Genomic DNA, 19,834 nt, shown 5'->3' on the forward strand with positions numbered 1-19,834 from the left:
GTGCCTTTCCAGGTTGGAGCTGGGAGAAATTTTGGATGAAGGATGTTAGTGTGTATAAACATGATTTATTAACACTGTAAACAGGTGAAAATCAGGCTTTCTGTGTGCTCAGGAGACTGAGACGGACAGAGGCAGCAGGAAGCACATCAGTCTTTACAGTGGTGGAGCAAATGTGCTGGGTGGTGAGGGGTCCATGCAGAAATATGTTTTTGGCAAGTGAAACAGCAGGAGGGGAGCAGGGCTGGACTCTTGTCTATCTGACCCTTGTCCTCTTTACTTCTCAAAGGGGCTTTGTTCTAGTCCAGCTCTTAAGATTTGCCTCAAAGATACTATAGATCTGGCCAGGACAGATCCTGACCTAGGGAGCTCCAGCTGGAGCTGGTTTAGCAGCTTTTCCACATCTGAAATGCCTGTCTAGGGAATGGATGTGAACTGAAGTCAATAAAGGATTTCCTAGTCCTGCAATACCCACCAAGTCACCATTTTGATTTTTCAGGTCCTAGTCTTCACCAGATTCTGCTTTGTCAGAAAACAAGCACTCATCTCTATAGATAACCTGTTGCTGGGATGGGCCAGAGTCAAATAAACACTCATAGAAAACAGCAGAGAAAGAAAATGTATCATTAAAAATAATACTGAGCAAAAACTTGGTTTTGAGCACCGATTTTATGGAAGAGGCACTGCTCTAGGACCTGTCCAAGCTCCATCCCTCTCTAGGTGCCATCCAGGTCTAACTCCTCTCCCTGTAGGCCAGCAGAGCCACTGCAGCCAAATGACAGCCAAGTCACAGCCCTTATTGACTCCTTCATGTGCTGTCAGTTCACAGATGCCACCCTGTTTTTCCAGGCATTTGCTCATTCACCTTGGTAGCAAAAATAAAATTTCCAAGCAGTTGCAGCTTTTTTTTTAAATTTTCTTTTTCTTTTTTTTTTCTTTTTTGCTGTTAGCAGCTCCTTGTGAATAAGGACAGAGCATACCCATTTCCCGTGTTTTCTCAGAGTGGCAAACGACTGAGTTTTTCAGGGTCAGGCGATTTTCTGCCTCTAGCAGAAGGGATATTTTGCTTGATAGCTGGGGACTTCTTACAGGGAAATGGGAAGCCCCAGGAAAGGAGGATTAGCTTGATGAGAGTGGTTTTCACCCTGCTGGCATGTCAGCCTTGTGCCAAGGTCAGGAGAAGGAAAAACAGAGGGAGGTAAATCTTGGACAATAGCACATCTGAGTCTGTAGGCAGAGAGAGGGGAGTTGGGACATGTCAGATCTAGTGGGGGCACATCAGGGTGAGAGTGTTGGGAGAGGTCCTACACTCAGGATGGCCTTTCTGCAGTCATTGTTTTTATTATTCCCCCCCCCCGTTGTTTTTTTTTTTTCTGTGGAGTGTTTGTGTGTGTATTTGTGTGGATGTCTAAGAGTGCCCTCCATTGGCCAGATCTCGGCTGCTGCACCAAGAGTCCCGTGTCACCAGCACAAGCGAGGAAGGTGGTAGATGCGCGACCAGGGAGATTGTTGCCCTTCTCATATGAGAGGACTCTGTGCAATGCACAGACCTTGCAAAACAGGGCACATCACAGCCCTGCCTGCATTTTACAGGCTCCTCCTGCCCATGCAGAGCTGAAATGCCTATGCTGGGGCACAGCTGAAAAGTCAGACACAGTAATTTGGAAATGTCCAGCTGGAAGGTCTTGGTGTGACAGGGTGAATCGGCATGCGGGGCTATTCAGGCAGAGGATGAAGGCAGCTGTAGGCAGAGTCAAGGAATGCCTTGATCCATCCCTTCTCACACACATCCCGTGCTGCCTGCATCCCCAGGATGCCTGTGGGGTGTGTTTGGGGCATGCAAACGTGCAGAAAACAAGCAGGGATGTAAGGGTGGTGGAAAATTCCAGCCCCAGATGCTGATTGTCTTGGTTTACCATTACTGCAGGAATGCAGGGTGCACCACCAAACATCTCGCCACAGCTTGCAAGTTCAAAAATTAACTGACACCAGTGCAAACTGGATACCTAAACCCCCTGGGCAACCCAGGTGTCACGTGTAACACGATTCAGTGCTTGACTGGTTTTATTCAAGCTGTGAAGGTCTGTCTCAGGTTGTGTTTCTGAACTGTACCTGCTCCAGTGGGTATCAGGATGAGATGGCAAATACTCAGCAAGGAGGTAGAAAAAATTACCAGGGGTCTGTAGTGGTGCAAAGGTGCAGGAGCCATATTGGTGGTTCACATCTCTTCAAAACCCTCTGCTTCATTATCTCCAACATTTGCATAAGGTAACCAAGGCAGAAGGGCCATTCAGACCAAAGCTGTCAGCCTCTTTCTGTGAGTTGCTTGAGCTGAACACCTGTCTTCTGCCTGGAGCACACACACACGAAGATGACAATATTTTTGCCCTTCAGCTTGTCCTTGAGAAATGCAGGTGAGGGACATCCCAGGGTCCTGTATGGTCACCTGCTGTCCCTGTGGCTTTGCTCCGGAAAAAGCTTCTCTGCCAGAGCCATTTCCCAGACACGGGACTGGAAGGAAAGGGCAGGAGGGGCAGCAAGTAATCCAAGTTGGATCCAAGGGATGGGACAAGGCATGGATGTCTCCCATCACAGAAAATTACAGAAATACCCAGGCTATCTAAACACTAGCTGTGGCAACAGCCATGGGAATATAGGCAAATTTGCCCATGTGCCGTGAGAATGTGGTCTCCAACAATGGAATCATCTGTCTTTTCATGCATTTAATATCACTTCCCTAGCTGCAGGCTGCAGCCTCTGGTATATGTCCCCTTTGGGATTTTTCTGGATTAAAATGCAGAAGATGGATCTCTCCACTGAAATGCAGCAGCCAGTCAACTTCCCATCGCATCTTTCCTCCCTACCAGGTCCCACACTTGTTGAGCCAAAGATCCAGGTGTGGAGGGTTTTTTTTCTCTTCACTTCTTCTGCTCTAAGTAAAGATTCCCACTTCAGCAAGGATTGGTTGAAGGAGAAAAAAATATGTTTATGTTCCTTATGGTGAAACCTTCCAGATGGGACTACATTCAAGGGAAATCAATTCTGAGACCTAACAACCGTAACACAGCGTCCTATTAATGGGTCTGTTTAGTTAAAGTTTGTTGGCTTTTACGGTGCTTTTCCCAGAGAGGGGCAGTGAGAGGGGATGCATTTTGTGCTCGCTGCATCCCCATTCAGCAGCAGGGTTATGGCCAGCGTGAGAAAAAATTGGATTTGTGCAGGGCAGGAGTCTTGGGCTGAATCCCACACTCTGAAATCACTGTTAGGGACCGGATCTCTGTGCAAGCCCCGTCTCCTAATCATCTCGTTGCTATGGAGGCACCGCTGGCTCCTGCTTCCAACCGGGAGAGGCCAGTTTCTTCACAGACTGGACCAGAGGCTAAGATGATCCCTGGCAGGCTCATCAGTGTGAAGTTTGGGTGGATTTCAGCTTTGCAAAGGCCACAAACAGCACGGGCTGCTCAGGCATTGCCCTATAGCAAGGGAGAGGAGACCCCGTGGTTCCTTTCAGATTCTCAGCTGAGCAAGCACCTTCCACTTATTAAATCTGACTTCTAAGGCATTGACAGCCATTTGCAGGCAACCCCTCCTGCTAATCAGGATGACCTCTCTGGAAATTTATAGGATATTTGGTTGATGCCTGTGGTTTTTGTTGCTTTGCCTTTGCTAAGCAGGTTGCGTCCCTGAGATCCAGGAGGTTTGCACTGTAGAGCTTTGCAGGCTGCAAACCACTGTCAGGAGCAGGGACCTGACTTCTAAAAAATTTAAGTGCAAATGCATTTGTACTCTGTGCTGATTAGTCTCAGGTTTAACAGACACTCAGGAATCTGCTGGCAGAGGCTGCAGTGATTTGAAGCTCAGATGAAACAGAGTTTGGAAATAGTGGATTTGATTTGTGAGTTACCTACCCCTTTCCTCCACAGAAAAAAAAAAAGTTTTTTGCAGAAGAGGGGAGATGCAGAGACAAAACTTTGATAGAGAGTTAGGAAAAAAAACAAGGGGTGAATGTGAAGATACATTTGGTTTCTTATCTCTTTCCAGATGTACAGGATCGTCTATGGGCTTCATCTCTTATTTTTCAGTCACTCCTGGGATTGAGTTTAACTGCCTGAATTGTAGATTTGCTGGGAATTTGTATGGCTGCTGTGAAAGCTCCCTCTGTTTGCAGTCTGGGAAGGCAGAGCCTGGCAGTGGGTGGGAGATGGCAGGAATGGGGATGAGCGTTGTGGACACCATGGGTCTGTGAGGAGGGTCAATGGCTGAAAAGCAGAAGACATGTTTTCCCTTCTCCCTTGCAGCAGATGGCCCTCTCCATAGACTTGCACCTTCATTCCTTCCTGGTGGTGCCACCGTGTTCCTCTGTCATGGACAAACACATCCCAGATGATCTGGATTATTTTGGGGTTGCAGCCTAAGAATGTTAGCATCCCAGGTGTTGGGCTGCTTGCACTCAGGCTTCAATGCAGAGTCCCTGAGCATTTGCTTTTTGCTAATTTGTGGACCACAAAGGCTCTTGAAATCAAGGCTTAGTAGGGGAAATCTTCATCCCAGGAGTCCAATTTGTCCTTTTGAAACTAGACAGTAGCCCTGTTTTGGAGGAAGCAAGTACTGCAAGGCCAGGGCAAGCCTCACCCAAGGGGAGATTCCCAGTTTTCTCTACTTGGGGTGAGTCAAGAGGAAATGCCTGGAAAGGAGAGAAGGAAAAGGTACGACGGCTGTATGCCCAGCAGTGGGAGAAGCTCTGCCCCACACACTAAGAGTCTGACCTTCCTGCCCATCAACTCTGCATCCGATAATAGCCCCCCTCCCCAAACATGGGGGTGCACACTACATGGGGAGGGGGTACGAAAGGAAGAGAATCCTGCTATTGATGGTGGTTCCCCCTCTTCCTTGTCCCCTGGAAAGAAGGAAGATGGAGGGGAAGGAAGCACAAGGGGATCTTCTTGGTGGTGTAAGAAAGAGAGAGACTTACAAGAGTGCAGAGAGCACAGGAATGTCTTGATCATAGAGTAGGGCACAGGGGTCTGGGCAGTTGGGCTGAAGAGGGGATCTGGGCTACAAAGGAATGAGTCCAAGAGGGCAATGCAAGAGGGATATTACCTTTGCTGAAGGGGCTTTGCAGGCTGAAGGAGATCCTGGGGGTGGCCAGGAGGACTCTCTGGAGATGCTCTGTGCCTGGCTGTAGTACTGCAGGGGTGTCCTGCACACAGGGCTGCAAAGCAGGGTGGCTGCATGGTGTGAGAAGACCTAAAATCTGCCTCCACCCCCCCTTTTTTTTTTTTCTCCTATACCTTGTGCATGGCTTCTTCCAGCCCTGCCCTTCTGCCTGGGCTCAGGGTTAGACCAGGATTGAGGTACTGAGCAACAACTCCCTTCCCCTGCACTGGTTTGGTGGAAGAGGAGGGAGAAGAGAGAAAAAGAGAGACATAAAGAAGCAAAAAAACCCAAGGGCTGGCAGGAGAAAGAAAAGAGTCAGAGCCCAGCTGCCCATGACAAGCTCCATCCCACCCTCCCCAGGTGCAGCATGAAATCTGGGTTGAACCAGCACCTTGGTTGGGATGGAGAGGGGTGGAAGCTCCTTAAAACAGAGATAAAGGATGTTGCTCCTTAAAACAGAGATAAAGGATGTTTTCTTAGGATAGATGGTTGGAAATCACCACAAAAGACTCTGCTCAGCACAGGGACACTGTATGGGCATAGGGCGCTGGGAAAGTGGGATCACAGCTGTGTTGTCCCCCACTGTGAGTCACAGTTGGATCCCTTCTGGGGGTTAGGACATCCCAGGGATGGGGACACCCCCAAACCTACCACGGGGATGGTGATGTGGGGCTGCATCTTCCCTTAATAAGATGTGCAGGGGCTGGGGGTGCTCTGTGTAATCCCAGACTCGCAAAGAGTTAATAAAATCAAAGCAAACCACCATGAAAAAATCCAAATCTCTTCTCTCTCTTTCCCCTCCTCCTTCCCTTCCCTTTTTTTCCAGGTGTTGTTTATGGCCACAGGAGGGAGCTCAAATCCAGACATGGGAAGATCAGCTTGATTTCGGATCCAGAGCCTCTTAAACTCTCACTTTTCCTCTAAGCTGGTCCCTGTTATGTCCAGGATCTGGCGCCTGCTTGACATTTACTTTGAGTTTCAGAGGACCAGAGACCTAGGATGAGGAGCATTGGATCTGCCCTGAACCTGCTTTTGGTATCGCCACTCTATTTTGTGTGGACCGTGGTCGCTCTGGACCTGGCACAAACTCCCTGCACCACTTTGGTCCAGGGGAAATTCTTTGGGTATTTCTCCTCCTTTGCTGTCTTCCCGTTGAACTCCTCTCTCTGCTCTTGGATTATCCAGAACCCTGACCCTCGGAGATACACCTTGTACATGAAGATCCTAAAACCTACCGGCATATGTGACCACCAGCACATCCGTACCTACCAGTTCGATTCCTTCCTGGAGTCCACACGCACCTACCTGGGCATGGAGAGCTTTGATGATGTGTTGAAGCTCTGCGATGGGTCCACCCGCTACGCCTTCCTCCAGTCCAACAAGCAGTTCCTCCAGATGAAGCAGACTGCACCACCAGGAGTGGAGAGCTGGCCCGTGCGGTGGAAGCCCACAAAGGCTCAGGAGAGGGACTTCTCGGTGGAGTACCTCGTGGTGGGCAACAGGAACCCTAGCAAAGCCGCTTGCCAGATGCTCTGCAAGTGGCTGGACGCGTGCTTGGCCATCAGCAGCAGCTCCCACCCATGCGGCATTATGCAGACCCCATGCTCTTGCTCAGGAGGGGAGGTCCTAGATCAGACCAGCGAGATCCTGGGGCTCACGAGGAAGAAGGAAGATTGCTATAAGGATGGGATTTACTTGGAGAACTGCATGAGCAGCCCCAAGGACAGCAGTGGAGCGGAGTTCTTGGGTGAGTTGTGGGCAGCTGAAGGGGTTTGGAAGGAAGGGCTGATTGGGCTTTCTTCTCCTCAGTCTCACGCTGTCCCCGTCATGTCTCTGTCTACATCTGTGGGTGCCAGGTATGAGAATATTATGTGCTAATTGATAGGCAGTTCTGGTAACCCCTCGTGGCTCTTTATGAGCCTGCAACTGGAATTGCGAAGCAGCTTCTCCTAAATATACCCCAAATCGTTTCATTCATTCCTGGGGCTTGTCCCTCATTTGTTTTACTTCTGCAGCCTCAGAGCTGCTGAGGGGAGAGTCTTACCTGAGGGCAAGCAGTTTTCCAACGTAATTACAGATGTCCTAGAAAAGTCAGGATCGAAACTACCTGCTGAGACAGACTGCACTCAGCAGCCCTATCAATCACTTTAATTCATGGGAAAAACTTAATTATTTGGTCTGGTTTGAGGGAATGGCAACAGAAGGCATGGTTATTTTGTTCTCAACCTTGTTTTCTTTCTGGAGGCTTTCAGAAAGAAGACTCACCATGCTGCTTTTGTGAGGTTACTTGGTTATTTTGCTGGGGCTCATTCCTCAGATATTTCATCAGTGTTTTGGTTATGATCTTTAGTATGGGCTAGAAAGAGATGAAGTAGATGGAAGAGACATGTCAAAAAAGAGCTACAAATAAGGGTGAAATGCTCCTGAGGTTTTATCTGAGCATTGGTCTGGGGTGGGACATGTTCCTTGCAGACATCCAATGTGGTATCCACTGCTGCTACGGTGCCACGTGAAGCAGGTGGGAAACTGGGGGGTCCGAAATCAAATCCTCTATTTCAGTGTCTGTGTCAGATCTGCTCTGCTGTGTTTATTCTCATCTCCATCCCACCTGCCAGCCTGCGGGTTATGTAAAGCTGAGGTAGGATGAGAGATGGGAATCTGGGTAGCAGGGAGGGGAGCCTCCAATTTGGTTGGGCTAAGACCCTCACCTAATTCCCCACCCCAGGGTCTCATCTTCTTCAGGTGATATGATCGTCCCTCTGTACTGGGCAGTGGTGAGGGTGCACCTCAAATCTTGTGTTCGGTTTTGGGCCTTTTACAACAAGAAAGACCTTGACATGCTGGAGCGAGTTCAGAGAAGGGAACGGAGCTGGGGAAGGGGCTGGAGCACAAGTGTGATGGGAGCGGCTGAGGGAGCTGGGGGTTCAGCTGGAGAACAGGAGCTGAGGGGAGACCTTCTGATCTCTGAACTGCCTGAAAGGAGGTTGGAGCCAGGGGAGATTGGTCTCTTCTCTCAAGTAACAAGTGACAGGATGAGAGGAAATGGCCTCAAGTTGCGCCAGGGAAGGTTCACATTGGATATTAGGAAAAATTTCTTCACGGAAAAGGTTGTCAAGCACTGGAACAGGCTGCCCAGGGCAGTGGTGGAGTCACCATCCCTGGAGGGGTTTAAAAGATGTGTAGATGAGATTCTTAGGGACATGGTTTAGTCACAGTGTCGGGTTAGTATTCGGACTTGGTGATCTTGAGGGTCTCTTCCAACCAAAATGCTTCTATGATTCTATTCTATTATTGAAATGTCCTCTGCCACTGGGAGAAAGTTGACATCTGTCTGGATCTGGGCTTTGGGGCTTCTGCTTGGCTTTTGCAGCCACCCCCAGTTTGAGAGGGAATCCTAAATTTGCTTGCAGTGGGAAGGAGGTTACCAGGCACAGGTCCAAGCTATGCAGTGTGATTTTCTTGCGGGCCGCAGTCTGGCGTTAGCTGAGAGATTAGTGTATGATCAGGTATTAGTGCTTTCGTCGGTGTATTTTGGGGGAGATTTTGTTTCTCACTGATCTGTGAATCAATATGTGAAGGCACACAGCCGAGCCATAAATCCTGCAAATTAGTTCTTCAGCAGTGCCTACGAGCACAAGGCAATATTCGCTGTCCAGATTTCAGATTTCTTTGCAATGCCCTTTTCTCCTGTGTGAACAACTTGCGAGGAGGACCGTGTTCGCTGCCTCCTTGGAGCAATGCGAGCTTCGTTAACTCATGTGTCATGCCTTGCATTTGCTGATTGGATGATTTATGCATTCAATTCAAGCAGCATGACCTTTTTCATTGCAACCAAAGGTGAAATTTGAAATAAGATTTTCAGCAAATCGTGAAGCATTCAAGCTTAGTATTGGCTTTTGTAAAGATCTCTCCTAGTCCAGCTTGAGTGCTTGAATGTTCCCAGAAAATAAATATGAAAGAGCCTCAAAGGTGGCTGAAACAAAATCCTTTTTGCGTGTCAAATATTTGTAGAGAAAGCAGATTTTTTTTTCCTTTTTTTTTTTCTTTTTTTTTCTTTTATTTTTTCTGGCTGCTCACATCTGCTCCATATTGATGACACAGAATTATCATCTTCACTGGTGGGATGCCATCTACATAGAAACGATGCTTGCAGGGTGCCCAGCCTCTCCATGTGCTGCTCTGTCTGTCACTGTGTCTGTTTTGATTTTTGAAAAGGCTTGATCAGGAAGATGGAGGCGAGATCCAATTTGGACAGAGAGCCAGAGATACCTTAACAGCATTTTGTGGGTGGAATATTTTGATAGGTTTCCTGATTTCTGAGCGCTGATGCTGATTATTGCTGTCATTGTTGTCCTGATTGTATTTGTAGCTTTTTTTTCCTACAAACTTTTTTTTCCCCGTGATATTTCCAAACTCATTTGTTGTTTCTGGGCCTGTCTTGACACTTGCATCTTTCAACAAGGCTGCATATGTGTGTTGTAATAATCTAATTGGATGACTTTCAAGGCACTTAAAGAATTGACAGATACCCAGATACCACCTCAAAATGTGGACCCTGACATTTCCTAGTGTGCCTCTTCTATACCTGGGATATTTCTAAAGCAAATGCATGGGTGCAAATCTACAGAGGCTACAATGAGATGCTCCCTTGGAAGCAGCCATGCTTTTTCTCACAGAATCTGTGGGGTGAGACCCCTCTGAAAATATTCAGTCCCCATCCCTGGGCATCAGTATACCAAAGGGTGAAAAATGGATGTACATGGGTGTGTACTGGATTAGATGATGTCTGAAGGCAGTCAATATCAGGCTGAGAATAGATCTTTTGGGCTGGACATTGGCTTTGATGGCCAAGAAGCAGAGCTAGGAGATGAACTGCTGCTGCCAACCCAGGCCACAGATGCCCTGGCCATGGTAGGGAAGCAGATGTACTGATCCTGTTGCTCCAGAGCTACCAGGACACTCAAAAAAAATGAACTGAAAGTCTGATCTCGCTCATGACCAATGAGTTTGCACTTAGTTCAGGTACGCAGGGCTGTTTGTAGACATTTAGGATGGGACATCACAAAGTGATTCTGCCAAAGTAACCCTGCCTAGTCCACAGCATCTATTCTTCAATGTCCAGTCCACAGCATCTGTTCTTCAATGTCTGGAGGCAGGAGAGAACATTCCAAATTTGCTTCCTAGGTTTAGTGAGACACGCTCTTTGCACTCACTGTCCCACACAGACGTTGCAGACGTTACAGTGGGCAGTGGTGGGGGTGGCAAGAATCTTTCAGGATGAAAAGTCAGCAGGAGATATTTTGGAAACTTGCTGCACATGGAGCTTGTCCTGGTGATCAGATACACTTGGAAATGTTTTGGCAGCAGCAGCCAAGCCCCCACTTCTACCCTCTTTGCTGCTGCTACATCAAGCTACTGCTCTGGAAAGGCTTTAATAGGGAATTTTTTCTAGGAGAAGACAAGTCAACAGGGGAAATGCTTTTGGCCAGCATCAGATCTCCCTTGACTGTCTCAGGCAACGTGGGAAGAAAGGCAGAGACCGGTTGTAGATCCTGATGTTTAAGGTGAATTCTCTTTTAGGAATGTGAGTTGACATTCTTGGAGTAGGCTCCTACGCTCATTTGGGGTAGGAGACCAGGGCGCTGAAGATAGGAAAGCTTCCTGAAACATGGGGCATTGAGACTTTGTCGTGGTTTGATCGCAGGGAGACAATCAAAAACCACGGCAGATGTATTTTCCTTAACCCTCTTCCCCCGTCCCGTTTTCCGTCCCCTCCCTCTACTCCCCCTTTTTCACTAAGGACAGGCAATTTTGAGAGGAAAGGAAAAGAAGGACAGAGAGAAGAAAGCTGGAAAATTTGAAAACTTTTTACTAACGCTACTAAATAAACATAGAGAAAAATAAAGCAGAACAAATATTATAGAACCAGTCTTGCAATTCCCAGCAGCTAGTCCGGAGGATCCTGCAGCCAACCGGAACTAGATTCAGTCTGTCTCGATGCCTCAGCTTGCAGGGACAGCCACGAGGCCTCAGCTTGCAGGGACGGCAGGGAAAAAAAGAAGCGAAGCAAAGCAGCAGAAGACCCAGCAGAACAGAGAGAGAGAGTCCTTCGGGTCCACCTTTTATATCCAGGAAGGCGTGAATGGGATGGAATACTCTAATTGGTCAATTTGTGGTCACCTGACTCAGACCACCTCCTCTCATTGCTCCCCACAATGACCCAGGACAGACTTTATGGTCTGAAAATCCTGGCGACGCTCCCAAATGTGAGCTGGCTTCACTGTAATCAGAGATGGAGCTTTAAAAGGGACACTGAAGTGACACTGTAATGAGAGAAGGTTAAATGTGTGTTTAAGTGCTGTGCTGAGTTAGGCACTTAATGAATGTCTAACCAGTCTTGTCTCCACATAGTCTGTTCTTGGAAGGCCATTGCAGTGCTGTCACTTTTTGGTGGCTCAAAGAGATAACCAGCATGATCAGGTCCTTCTGTTCTTTCTATTCCATTCTCACAATGATCCACAATGCTGACCGCAAAACAGGGTTAAATGTGTGACCCTGAAATATATTATTTGCTCCCTGGCAAAGGAAATGGCTCCAGAGCTGGAGGGATTTTTATAAGGAATGAGTCTGATTAGTTCAGCATCTTGGTCAGAGAATTTTGCAAATTCATTCCAGCAAAGAACTTGAAACTGAAATTTAAATGGACCTTCTTATTTCTCAAAAAATTGAATCAAGATATTGCTAGTCTGAAGTGCTGGGGATTTTCCTGCCTTTTTTGATAAACTTTTCCATTGGTTTGCTGTCCACAGTGCTCAGAACAAATGCAGACCCTCCTTCTTCACACATGCTCATCACTTCACTTCTGTTTTGTTAGTGGTGTTTCACCTTTCAGACCTTAGATTTTTTTCTACCACTGTCTGCTAGATTGAGAAGTCATCTAGCATCAGTTCTCTGCTATTTGGAGAGGTTTTCATAGACCCATGAATGAGTTGCTTCTTAACCTCTGCTACATTAAGTAGTGTGAACTCCATAAATCTCTTACTGCAGGACACATCCTCCAAACCTCAGCTGATGTTGAGAAGATTTGCTTCGTGCTTGGCCAGTTCCGCTGGCTGAAACACGATGTCTCCTCAGCAAGGCTGAGCCTGGACGTGTGTCTGGGTGACTGCTGAAGGGAGTTGATGGTATGGAAGAGAGGCCAGAGGCACAGGGACAAATGAATCAACCTCCACCCTCCCTGCTGGAGGAATCATGTTGTGTGGCACATCTCTCCTCCTCTTGAATCTCCCCTAGGGCAGAAATAACTTGATAAATCATTTCCCATGTTTGTAGAAAGCTTTAGTGGCCACGAAAGCTCAGGAACTGATAAAGACTGAAGCTCTATACCTCCCACGTGAGTCCCCCAGGCACAAACAACAGCTGGGCTTGCAGAAAAAAAGTTGTTTGGCTTTGAATTTGCTTCACTTTTGGACTTGCCAACCAAATGGCAAAGGGACTTGGATGGGTGCAGTTCCATTGCCTCTCCTTCCTCCTGGCGTGGACTTGCTGAGTGTGCCTGGGGAAGGTGTGCTGCCTTCCAGCTCCTCTTTTCTCCATCTGTGTTTACCCCTGCTGTCTAGTCTGTACATCCTTGAGAGCAGAGCTAGGATACAGTGACAGAGTACCAGCAAAATACAGGGCAAGGAAGGGCTGGCTTCTGTTCACATGTGAAATTTCCCAGTGTTACCCTGCTAAAAGCACTGGGGATTTTACCTGACATAAGTCATGTTATCGTCATCTATGGTTTCCTCACAAGGGGAGGAGGAAGAATAGGTGCTGAACTCTTCTCTTGGGTGACCAATGACAGAACCTGAGGGAATGGCAGGAAGAGGTGCCGGGGAGGTTTAGGTTGGATATTAGGAAAAGGTTCTTCCCCCAGAGGGTGCTGGAGCACTGGAATGGGCTCCTCAGGGAGGTGTCACGGCTCCAAGCCTGACAGTGTTCAAGAAGTGATTGAACAATGCCCTCAGACACATGGTGTGAACTATGGGGTTGTCATATGCAGGGACAGGAGTTGGACTCGATGATCCTTGTGGGTCCCTTCCAACTCAGGCCATTCTATGATTCTATGATTCTACAACATCTTCCCAGCTGAAATCCAAACCTCAGCAGCTATGGGCAAGAGCTGATATGGCTTCACAGCTCCTGGAGGAGGAGGTTGAACAGAGTCTGGCACCTGGCAAACAGGGGACCTTCACCACATGTCTCCTGCTGTGAATCCCCACTGGACCCATATGGGCAGCTCTTGATGGGGCTGCCCCTCTTGCGTGCAATAAGTGGGGTGTTTTATGGAGGAGACAAGTGTAACTCCTTCCTGGATGCTGAAAAGGGGGTTTAAACACTCACATCTCTGATCTGTATGAGCATTACTTGCTCCACTGTTTTCCTCTGGTGTTATTAAAGACCTTGCAACATGGAATGGAACGGAAGAGAAGAGAATACTAGAATATTTTCAGTCAGAAGGGACCTACAAAATCATCTGATCCAACTGCCTGACCACTGCAGTGCTGAGGAAAAATAAAAGCATGTTATTAAAAAAGGGCATTGTCAAAATGCCTCTTAAACACTGACAGGCTCGGGGCATCGATCGTCTCTCTAGGAAGCCTGTTCCAGCCTTCGACAAATCTCTGGGTAAATAAATGCTTCCTCATGTCCAGTCTAAACCTCCTGTTGTGCAGCTTTGAAGCATTCCCACACATTCTATCACTGGATGCCAGAGAGAGTTAGGAATGAGAGTAAGAGTGGCAGAGCAGAGATTTCCTGTGTCTGTGCTGCTGTTTCAGCACTAAATTCACTCCTGCATGGGTCTGTATGGAGATGTCCTCTTTGGGAGATGTAGGGGGAGAGAAAAATGAGAAAAATAAAACGATCAGTTCCATTGTGAACCCAATAACTTGTGGACATGATCACAATGCAGAAACATCAGCAATTACCGTATGAATGCGCTATTGTTGTAACAGGGAGACTAAAGGTGAAATTTACATCCAGTTTCTGAGGGAGTTTCACAGGCAACTACTCCCATTATTGTTACAAGGGGACTTTTACGGGTAATTTAATGAGTGGCAGCCTTGTGAAAAGCTCAGCTTTTCAGTTATGTGTTTGCTTTTTTTTTCAAATTTGCTATTGTTTAACGTCCTCTCATATTCAGGACCCACAGCAGCTGCCCCGAAATGTTTTGTATGCCAATACCAGATGAAATTTAGATGCAGGGAAACACAGATACCAGATTCAAAATCATGTCATCTGCAGTATAGTTTTACAAGTGTTATTGCTGAATGTGAGACTGAGAATGCTAATGTTTCAGAAGGGAGGGTGCACAGAATCACTCCTGCCCCTTTTCACCACCCACCCTGAAGATCTGATGTATTATGGTGATGGGATGAGGTTGAAAAATAGAAAATGTTGTCTTTCTAAGGGAAACAGGATGCATGGATTTTTTCAGGTGCCTGATTTGCCTTTGAGATGCCAGACTTCTATGGAGTTCTTGGTGCTGAGCTCTCTCACTTGGTGCATCCTGTCTCTCGTGGTGGGTATAGCTCTGGGGTTTCTTCCAGCTTGCATTGAAAGAGAGTTTTCTGGTTTTCAGTGCTGGTTTCCTCTATCCAGATGCAGCTCCCAAAGACTTTGGGTGTAGACAGGACTTGGTAGTGATGGCACTCAGCTCAGCTGCCTTACAGATCTAGTAGAAAATAGATCCAGGAGGGGGAAAGGGCTCTGATCTTTGCCTAGCAGGCTGGGAACAGAGGTTTAGCAGGGTTGAGATCTTGTCCATGAGTACTCTGACAGTGGACATGGGTGCTCTAAGCCACAGCAGTCTCTTAACATGTTGGGCAGAGCAGTAGATTTCACAGTTCTTCCAGAGCATCATCATCACTTCTGCAACTCATCTCTTCTCCCATATTTTCCTTTTCCAATTCTGATAACCAGTGACATTTTACAACAACTGTTGGTGCTGATTCTGTCTCCCATGAGCCCGTCATCCTCCAAGACGGCACTGAAGCAAGCTTGGGCTAAATAGGTTAGAAAACTGGTTTTGGATTCTCAGCAGGTATCATTTAATGTGGCTCTGTGACACTTTAACCCAGTGAAGACTCAGCATCGGTGTGTCCCTGCGGTGGCTCTGCCAATGTCACCTCCAGTTGTTGACTTTCCACGTAGTACACTCACTTCTTGTACTCGCTGCAGCCAATCTGATATTGATATCCTACATTTCGTTCTTCCAGCAGGGTGAGACAACCCTGCAAGGAAAGGATGTCCTTTAGCACATTATCAGAATTGCAGATCTGTTGAGTTTAAATATATTTCTTTTTGTTCCTTGGCTCTAGTTCTGATAGAGCGATAATTGCTGCACACCTCATTAAGCTGAATGCTCTCAATAGGTCTTGAATGGTCTGTGCCATTAAACAAACAGTTACTCACTTGGGATATTCCTTATGCTTAGAAGCAGCAAGGAAAAGAAGGGACCTGAAAGGATGAAAACTGCACCTCCAGGCTCCTGAAGACACTGGCAGAGTGGCTGCTTTGTCGCATAATTTCTGGGACAGCCTGAGCTGTGTTCTTGGAACACCTTATCCTTGGTGCCATCTTAAGACATATCAAGGATAAGAGGGTCATCAGGGACAGTCAACATGGCTTCACCAAGGGGAAGTCATGTTTGACCAACCTCATAGCCTTTTATGAAGATGTAACAAAGTGGATTGATGAAGGCAGAGCGGTGGATGTGATCTACCTTGACTTCAGCAAAGCATTTGACACCGTCTCCCACAGCATCCTCACAGCAAAACTGAGGAAGTGTGGACTGAATGATCGGGTAGTGAGGTGGACTGCAAACTGGCTGAAGGAGAGAAGCCAGAGAGTCGTGGTCAATGGGGCAGAGTCTGGTTGGAGGCCTGTATCTAGTGGAGTGCCTCAAGGGTCAGTTCTGGGACCAATACTATTCAATATATTCATCAATGACTTGGATGAGGGAATTGAGTGTACTATCAGCAAGTTTGCTGATGACACCAAGCTGGGAGGAGTGGCTGACATGCCAGAAGGCTGTGCTGCCATCCAGCGAGATCTGGACAGGCTAGAGAGTTGGGCGGGGAAAAAATTAATGAAATATAACAAGGGGAAATGTAGAGTCTTGCATCTGGGCAGGAACAACCCCAGGTTCCAGTATAGGTTGGGGAGTGACCTATTAGAGAGCAGTGTAGGGGAAAGGGACCTGGGGGTCCTGGTGGACAGCAGGGTGACCATGAGCCAGCACTGTGCCCTTGTGGCCAAGAAGGCCAATGGCATCCTGGGGTGTATTAGAAGGGGGGTGGTTAGTAGGTCCAGAGAGGTTCTCCTTGCCCTCTACTCCGCCCTGGTGAGACCTCATCTGGAATATTGTGTCCAGTTCTGGGCCCCTCAGTTCAAGGATAGAGAACTGCTGGAGAGAGTCCAGCGCAGGGCCACAAAGATGATTAAGGGAGTGGAGCATCTCCCTTATGAGGAAAGGCTGAGGGAGCTGGGTCTCATTAGCTTGGAGAAGAGGAGACTGAGGGGTGACCTCATCAATGTTTATAAATATATAAAGGGTGGGTGTCACGAGGATGGAGCCAGGCTCTTCTCGGTGACAACCAACAGTAAGACAAGGGGTAATGGGTTCAAGCTGGAACACAAGAGGTTCCACTTAAATTTGAGAAGAAACTTCTTCTCAGTGAGGGTGACGGAACACTGGAACAGGCTGCCCAGGGAGGTTGTGGATTCTCCTTCTCTGGAGACATTCAAAACCCGCCTGGACGCCTTCCTGTGTAACCTCACCTAGGTGTTCCTTAGGTGTTCCTGCTCTGGCAGGGGGATTGGACTAGATGATCTTTTGAGGTCCCTTCCAATCCCTAACATTCTGTGATTCTGTGATTCCATGATTCTTCCTGCAATACATGGGCTTGGATCCACATGAACACCAGTAGTAATGAGGGACAGGCACAGAGAGAGGCTGATGTTGTTTCCTGTAAGTGCTGCAACCGTTCGTATGTGCGGAGATGACAGAGCAGCAGATATGCAAGTGCAAGAATTTTGGTAGGGTCCTAAAGCACAGGCATGAAATTTCCATCTAATAGAAGGGACTCTGATCCCTCCCTGTGTCGTATAGCAGGAACAAAACTACCAGTGCTGGTCCCTGGCTTTGTCGTCTTGCCTGGATGAAGAGGGAGTTCTCCTATTCTCTGCCAGCCTGGATAGTTGTTCTTTTTTCTTGATGGAAGTTGACTCTTCCCCACTTGTTAATCTTGGGAGTAGGGGTTTGGGTATCTTTGTATTGAAGGCGCCCAAAGCAGAGGAAGACAGTGGAGTTCAGCATGTGGTACTGAAAGCAAGAAAAACAGCTAAAAGCATGGGTGTTTTCTCTATTTGATTTCACTGGTCCTGCCCCTGAATCTGAACACTGAACGACCAAGATGCAGGTTATTGGCCCATGGGCTCTTGTTGAGATCCTAGGAATGATGCAGAAGAGGATGCATACAAAGTTTCTGCTTCAGGATCTACTGGAGGCTGAGATAGGACATTAGGTGTGATGACTTCACCATGTGTCCCCATGCTTCCTGCTTTTTCAGATTAAACCCACATGAAGAGCTCTGTTATCTCTGTGCACTCCAACTTCATATGGGAGCACAGGTCTTATGAGAAGTGGCTGAAGGAATTGAGGATGTTTAACCTGGACAAGAGGAGGCTGAGGGGAGGCCTTCTCATTTTCTACAACTATCTGAAAAGAGGTCGTAACATGGAGGGTGTTGGTCTCTTCTCCCAAGTAGCAAGTGACAGGACAAGAGGAAATGGCCTCAAGTTGCACCAGTGAAGGTTCACATTGGATATTAGGAAACATTTCTTGCCAGAAAGGGTTGTGAGGCATTGAAACAGGCTGCCCAGGGCAGTGGTGGAGTCACCATCCCTGGAGGTGTTTAAAAGATATGTAGATGAGGCTCTTCCAGACATGGCTTAGTGCCAGTGTTGGATTAATGGTTGGACTAGATGATCCTGAGGGTCTCTTCCAACCAAAATGATTCTATGATTCTATGATTCTCTATATAGGCCTATATGCTGCCTGATGTGCCTGATGGATGAAATCAAGGTCTAGTTGTGTTGTTCCCTTCTCATAACTTGACTCAGCCATTTTCAGCAAAACTTGTTTGTGTGACCACGTCATTGAAGATTATCCCATTTCTACTAGTTCTGTAATCAGAAGTAGAGATGTGGAAGAAAGGCATTTCAGGGCATCTGCCATGGGGAAGACTTCAGCGCAGGTTCAGCTTGGCCATCAGAGGCTTCTGTAAGGGACCAGCCTAGAGCCCAGATGGGGAAGGAAGCATCTCTGTTATTGTACACAGAGCTTCTTGGCTTTAAAGTTAGTGCTCTGTGGGGCAACCAGGCTAAGAGGCAGGGATGCTGTGCATGTGTATCTAACAACAAGCAAAGTAGTCCTGGCTAAGGGAGCTGCCAGGGGAGAGATAGTCCACTGCCCATGAACAGTTCCAGTCCACAAGGGTGGTACCAGTTGTGCTTTTGGTATCTATTAATTTAGCATTAGGATTAAGCTCTCTAAAATCAGTGGGTTAGTAATCTCTATACCAAGGAGACATCTGCACCAGATTTCCAGCTGTCGAGATGTGCTTGACAAGTAGCTATGGGCCATGCTCAGCAGCAAAGCATCCAGGCAGTTGGGCCAGGGCTCCTTTTTACAGCTGGACTTCTTCAGTGTTTGTCTTCTGTCCTGTTTGTATGGAGTCAGTCAAAGAAACATTAAGAAATTTGACTGATAACAATTTCTGCCCACAAAATCCTCTCTTCCTCATGCACCTTCTTCCTACTTTGTTTAGTTTGGGGTTTTTTTGTTGTTTGATTAGTTGGTTTATTTTGGTTTTGTTCTGTTTTGTTTTTTCATTTTAATGTTCTGAACTACAAAGCTTCCTGCTGCGCTATGCGCTTTTTGCTAAGCATTGGAAAGCACACATTTCAGGGAGCTCTGCTAGGTTTGGAGTGACTGAAAGGAGCAGCCCCATGAGGCTTTGCTTGATGGGTAGCCATAAACTCAATATGTGGATCATAGAATAATAGAATAGTTTGAATTGGAAGGGACCTTCAAAGCTCATCCAGTCCCACCCCTGCCATGAGCAGGGAAATCTTCACCCAGCTCAGGTTGCTCAGAGCCCCGTCCAGCCTGGCCTGGGATGTCTCCAGGGATGGGGCATCCACCACTTCTCTGGGCAACCTGGGTCAGTGTTTCACCACTCTCAGTGTAAAAAATTTCCTTCTCATATTTAGCCTGAATCTCCCCTCCTTTTGTTCAAAACCATCACCCCTTGTCCTATTGCAACAGGTCCTACTAAGATGTCTCTTCCCATTTTTCTTATGGGCCACTTTTAGGGACTGAAAGGCCTCAAGAAGTTCTCCCCAGAACCTTCTCTTCTCCAAGCTGGACAACCTCATCTCTCTCAGCCTGTCCTCATAGCAGAGATGTTCCAGCCCTCTGAAAATCTGTGTATGCTGCAACCAAATTGTGAAGAGTCAGGTCCAGTGCAAGCTTCACCCTGCTGGGCTGATTCATCCTGGAGGTGTTCATGATATTTTCATCATGACCCAGCAATGCAGCATCTAAACATGGCTGACCACCTTCCTCACA

The 19,834-nt window shown here is 47.3% G+C and overlaps 1 protein-coding gene across 2 annotated transcripts in view; it reads left to right on the forward strand.

The window, feature by feature from the left end:
• The first annotated feature begins 6,153 nt into the window (after window positions 1-6,153).
• ADGRB1 (adhesion G protein-coupled receptor B1) overlaps window positions 6,154-19,834 on the forward strand; it is a 213,245-nt gene continuing 199,564 nt past the window's right edge. The window contains exons 1-2 of one of the 2 annotated variants that reach the window (XM_065627734.1): window positions 6,154-6,888; window positions 16,396-16,411. In XM_065627734.1, coding sequence (XP_065483806.1) covers window positions 6,154-6,888; window positions 16,396-16,411 — 751 coding nt within the window. Of the gene's footprint in view, window positions 6,902-16,395; window positions 16,412-19,834 lie in introns of both variants that reach the window. The other variant, XM_065627733.1, reaches the window with a different exon arrangement.

The sequence above is a fragment of the Caloenas nicobarica genome, chromosome 2 (genome assembly GCF_036013445.1).
Source record: "Caloenas nicobarica isolate bCalNic1 chromosome 2, bCalNic1.hap1, whole genome shotgun sequence".
In the NCBI taxonomy this organism is placed as follows: Eukaryota; Metazoa; Chordata; class Aves; order Columbiformes; family Columbidae; genus Caloenas; species Caloenas nicobarica.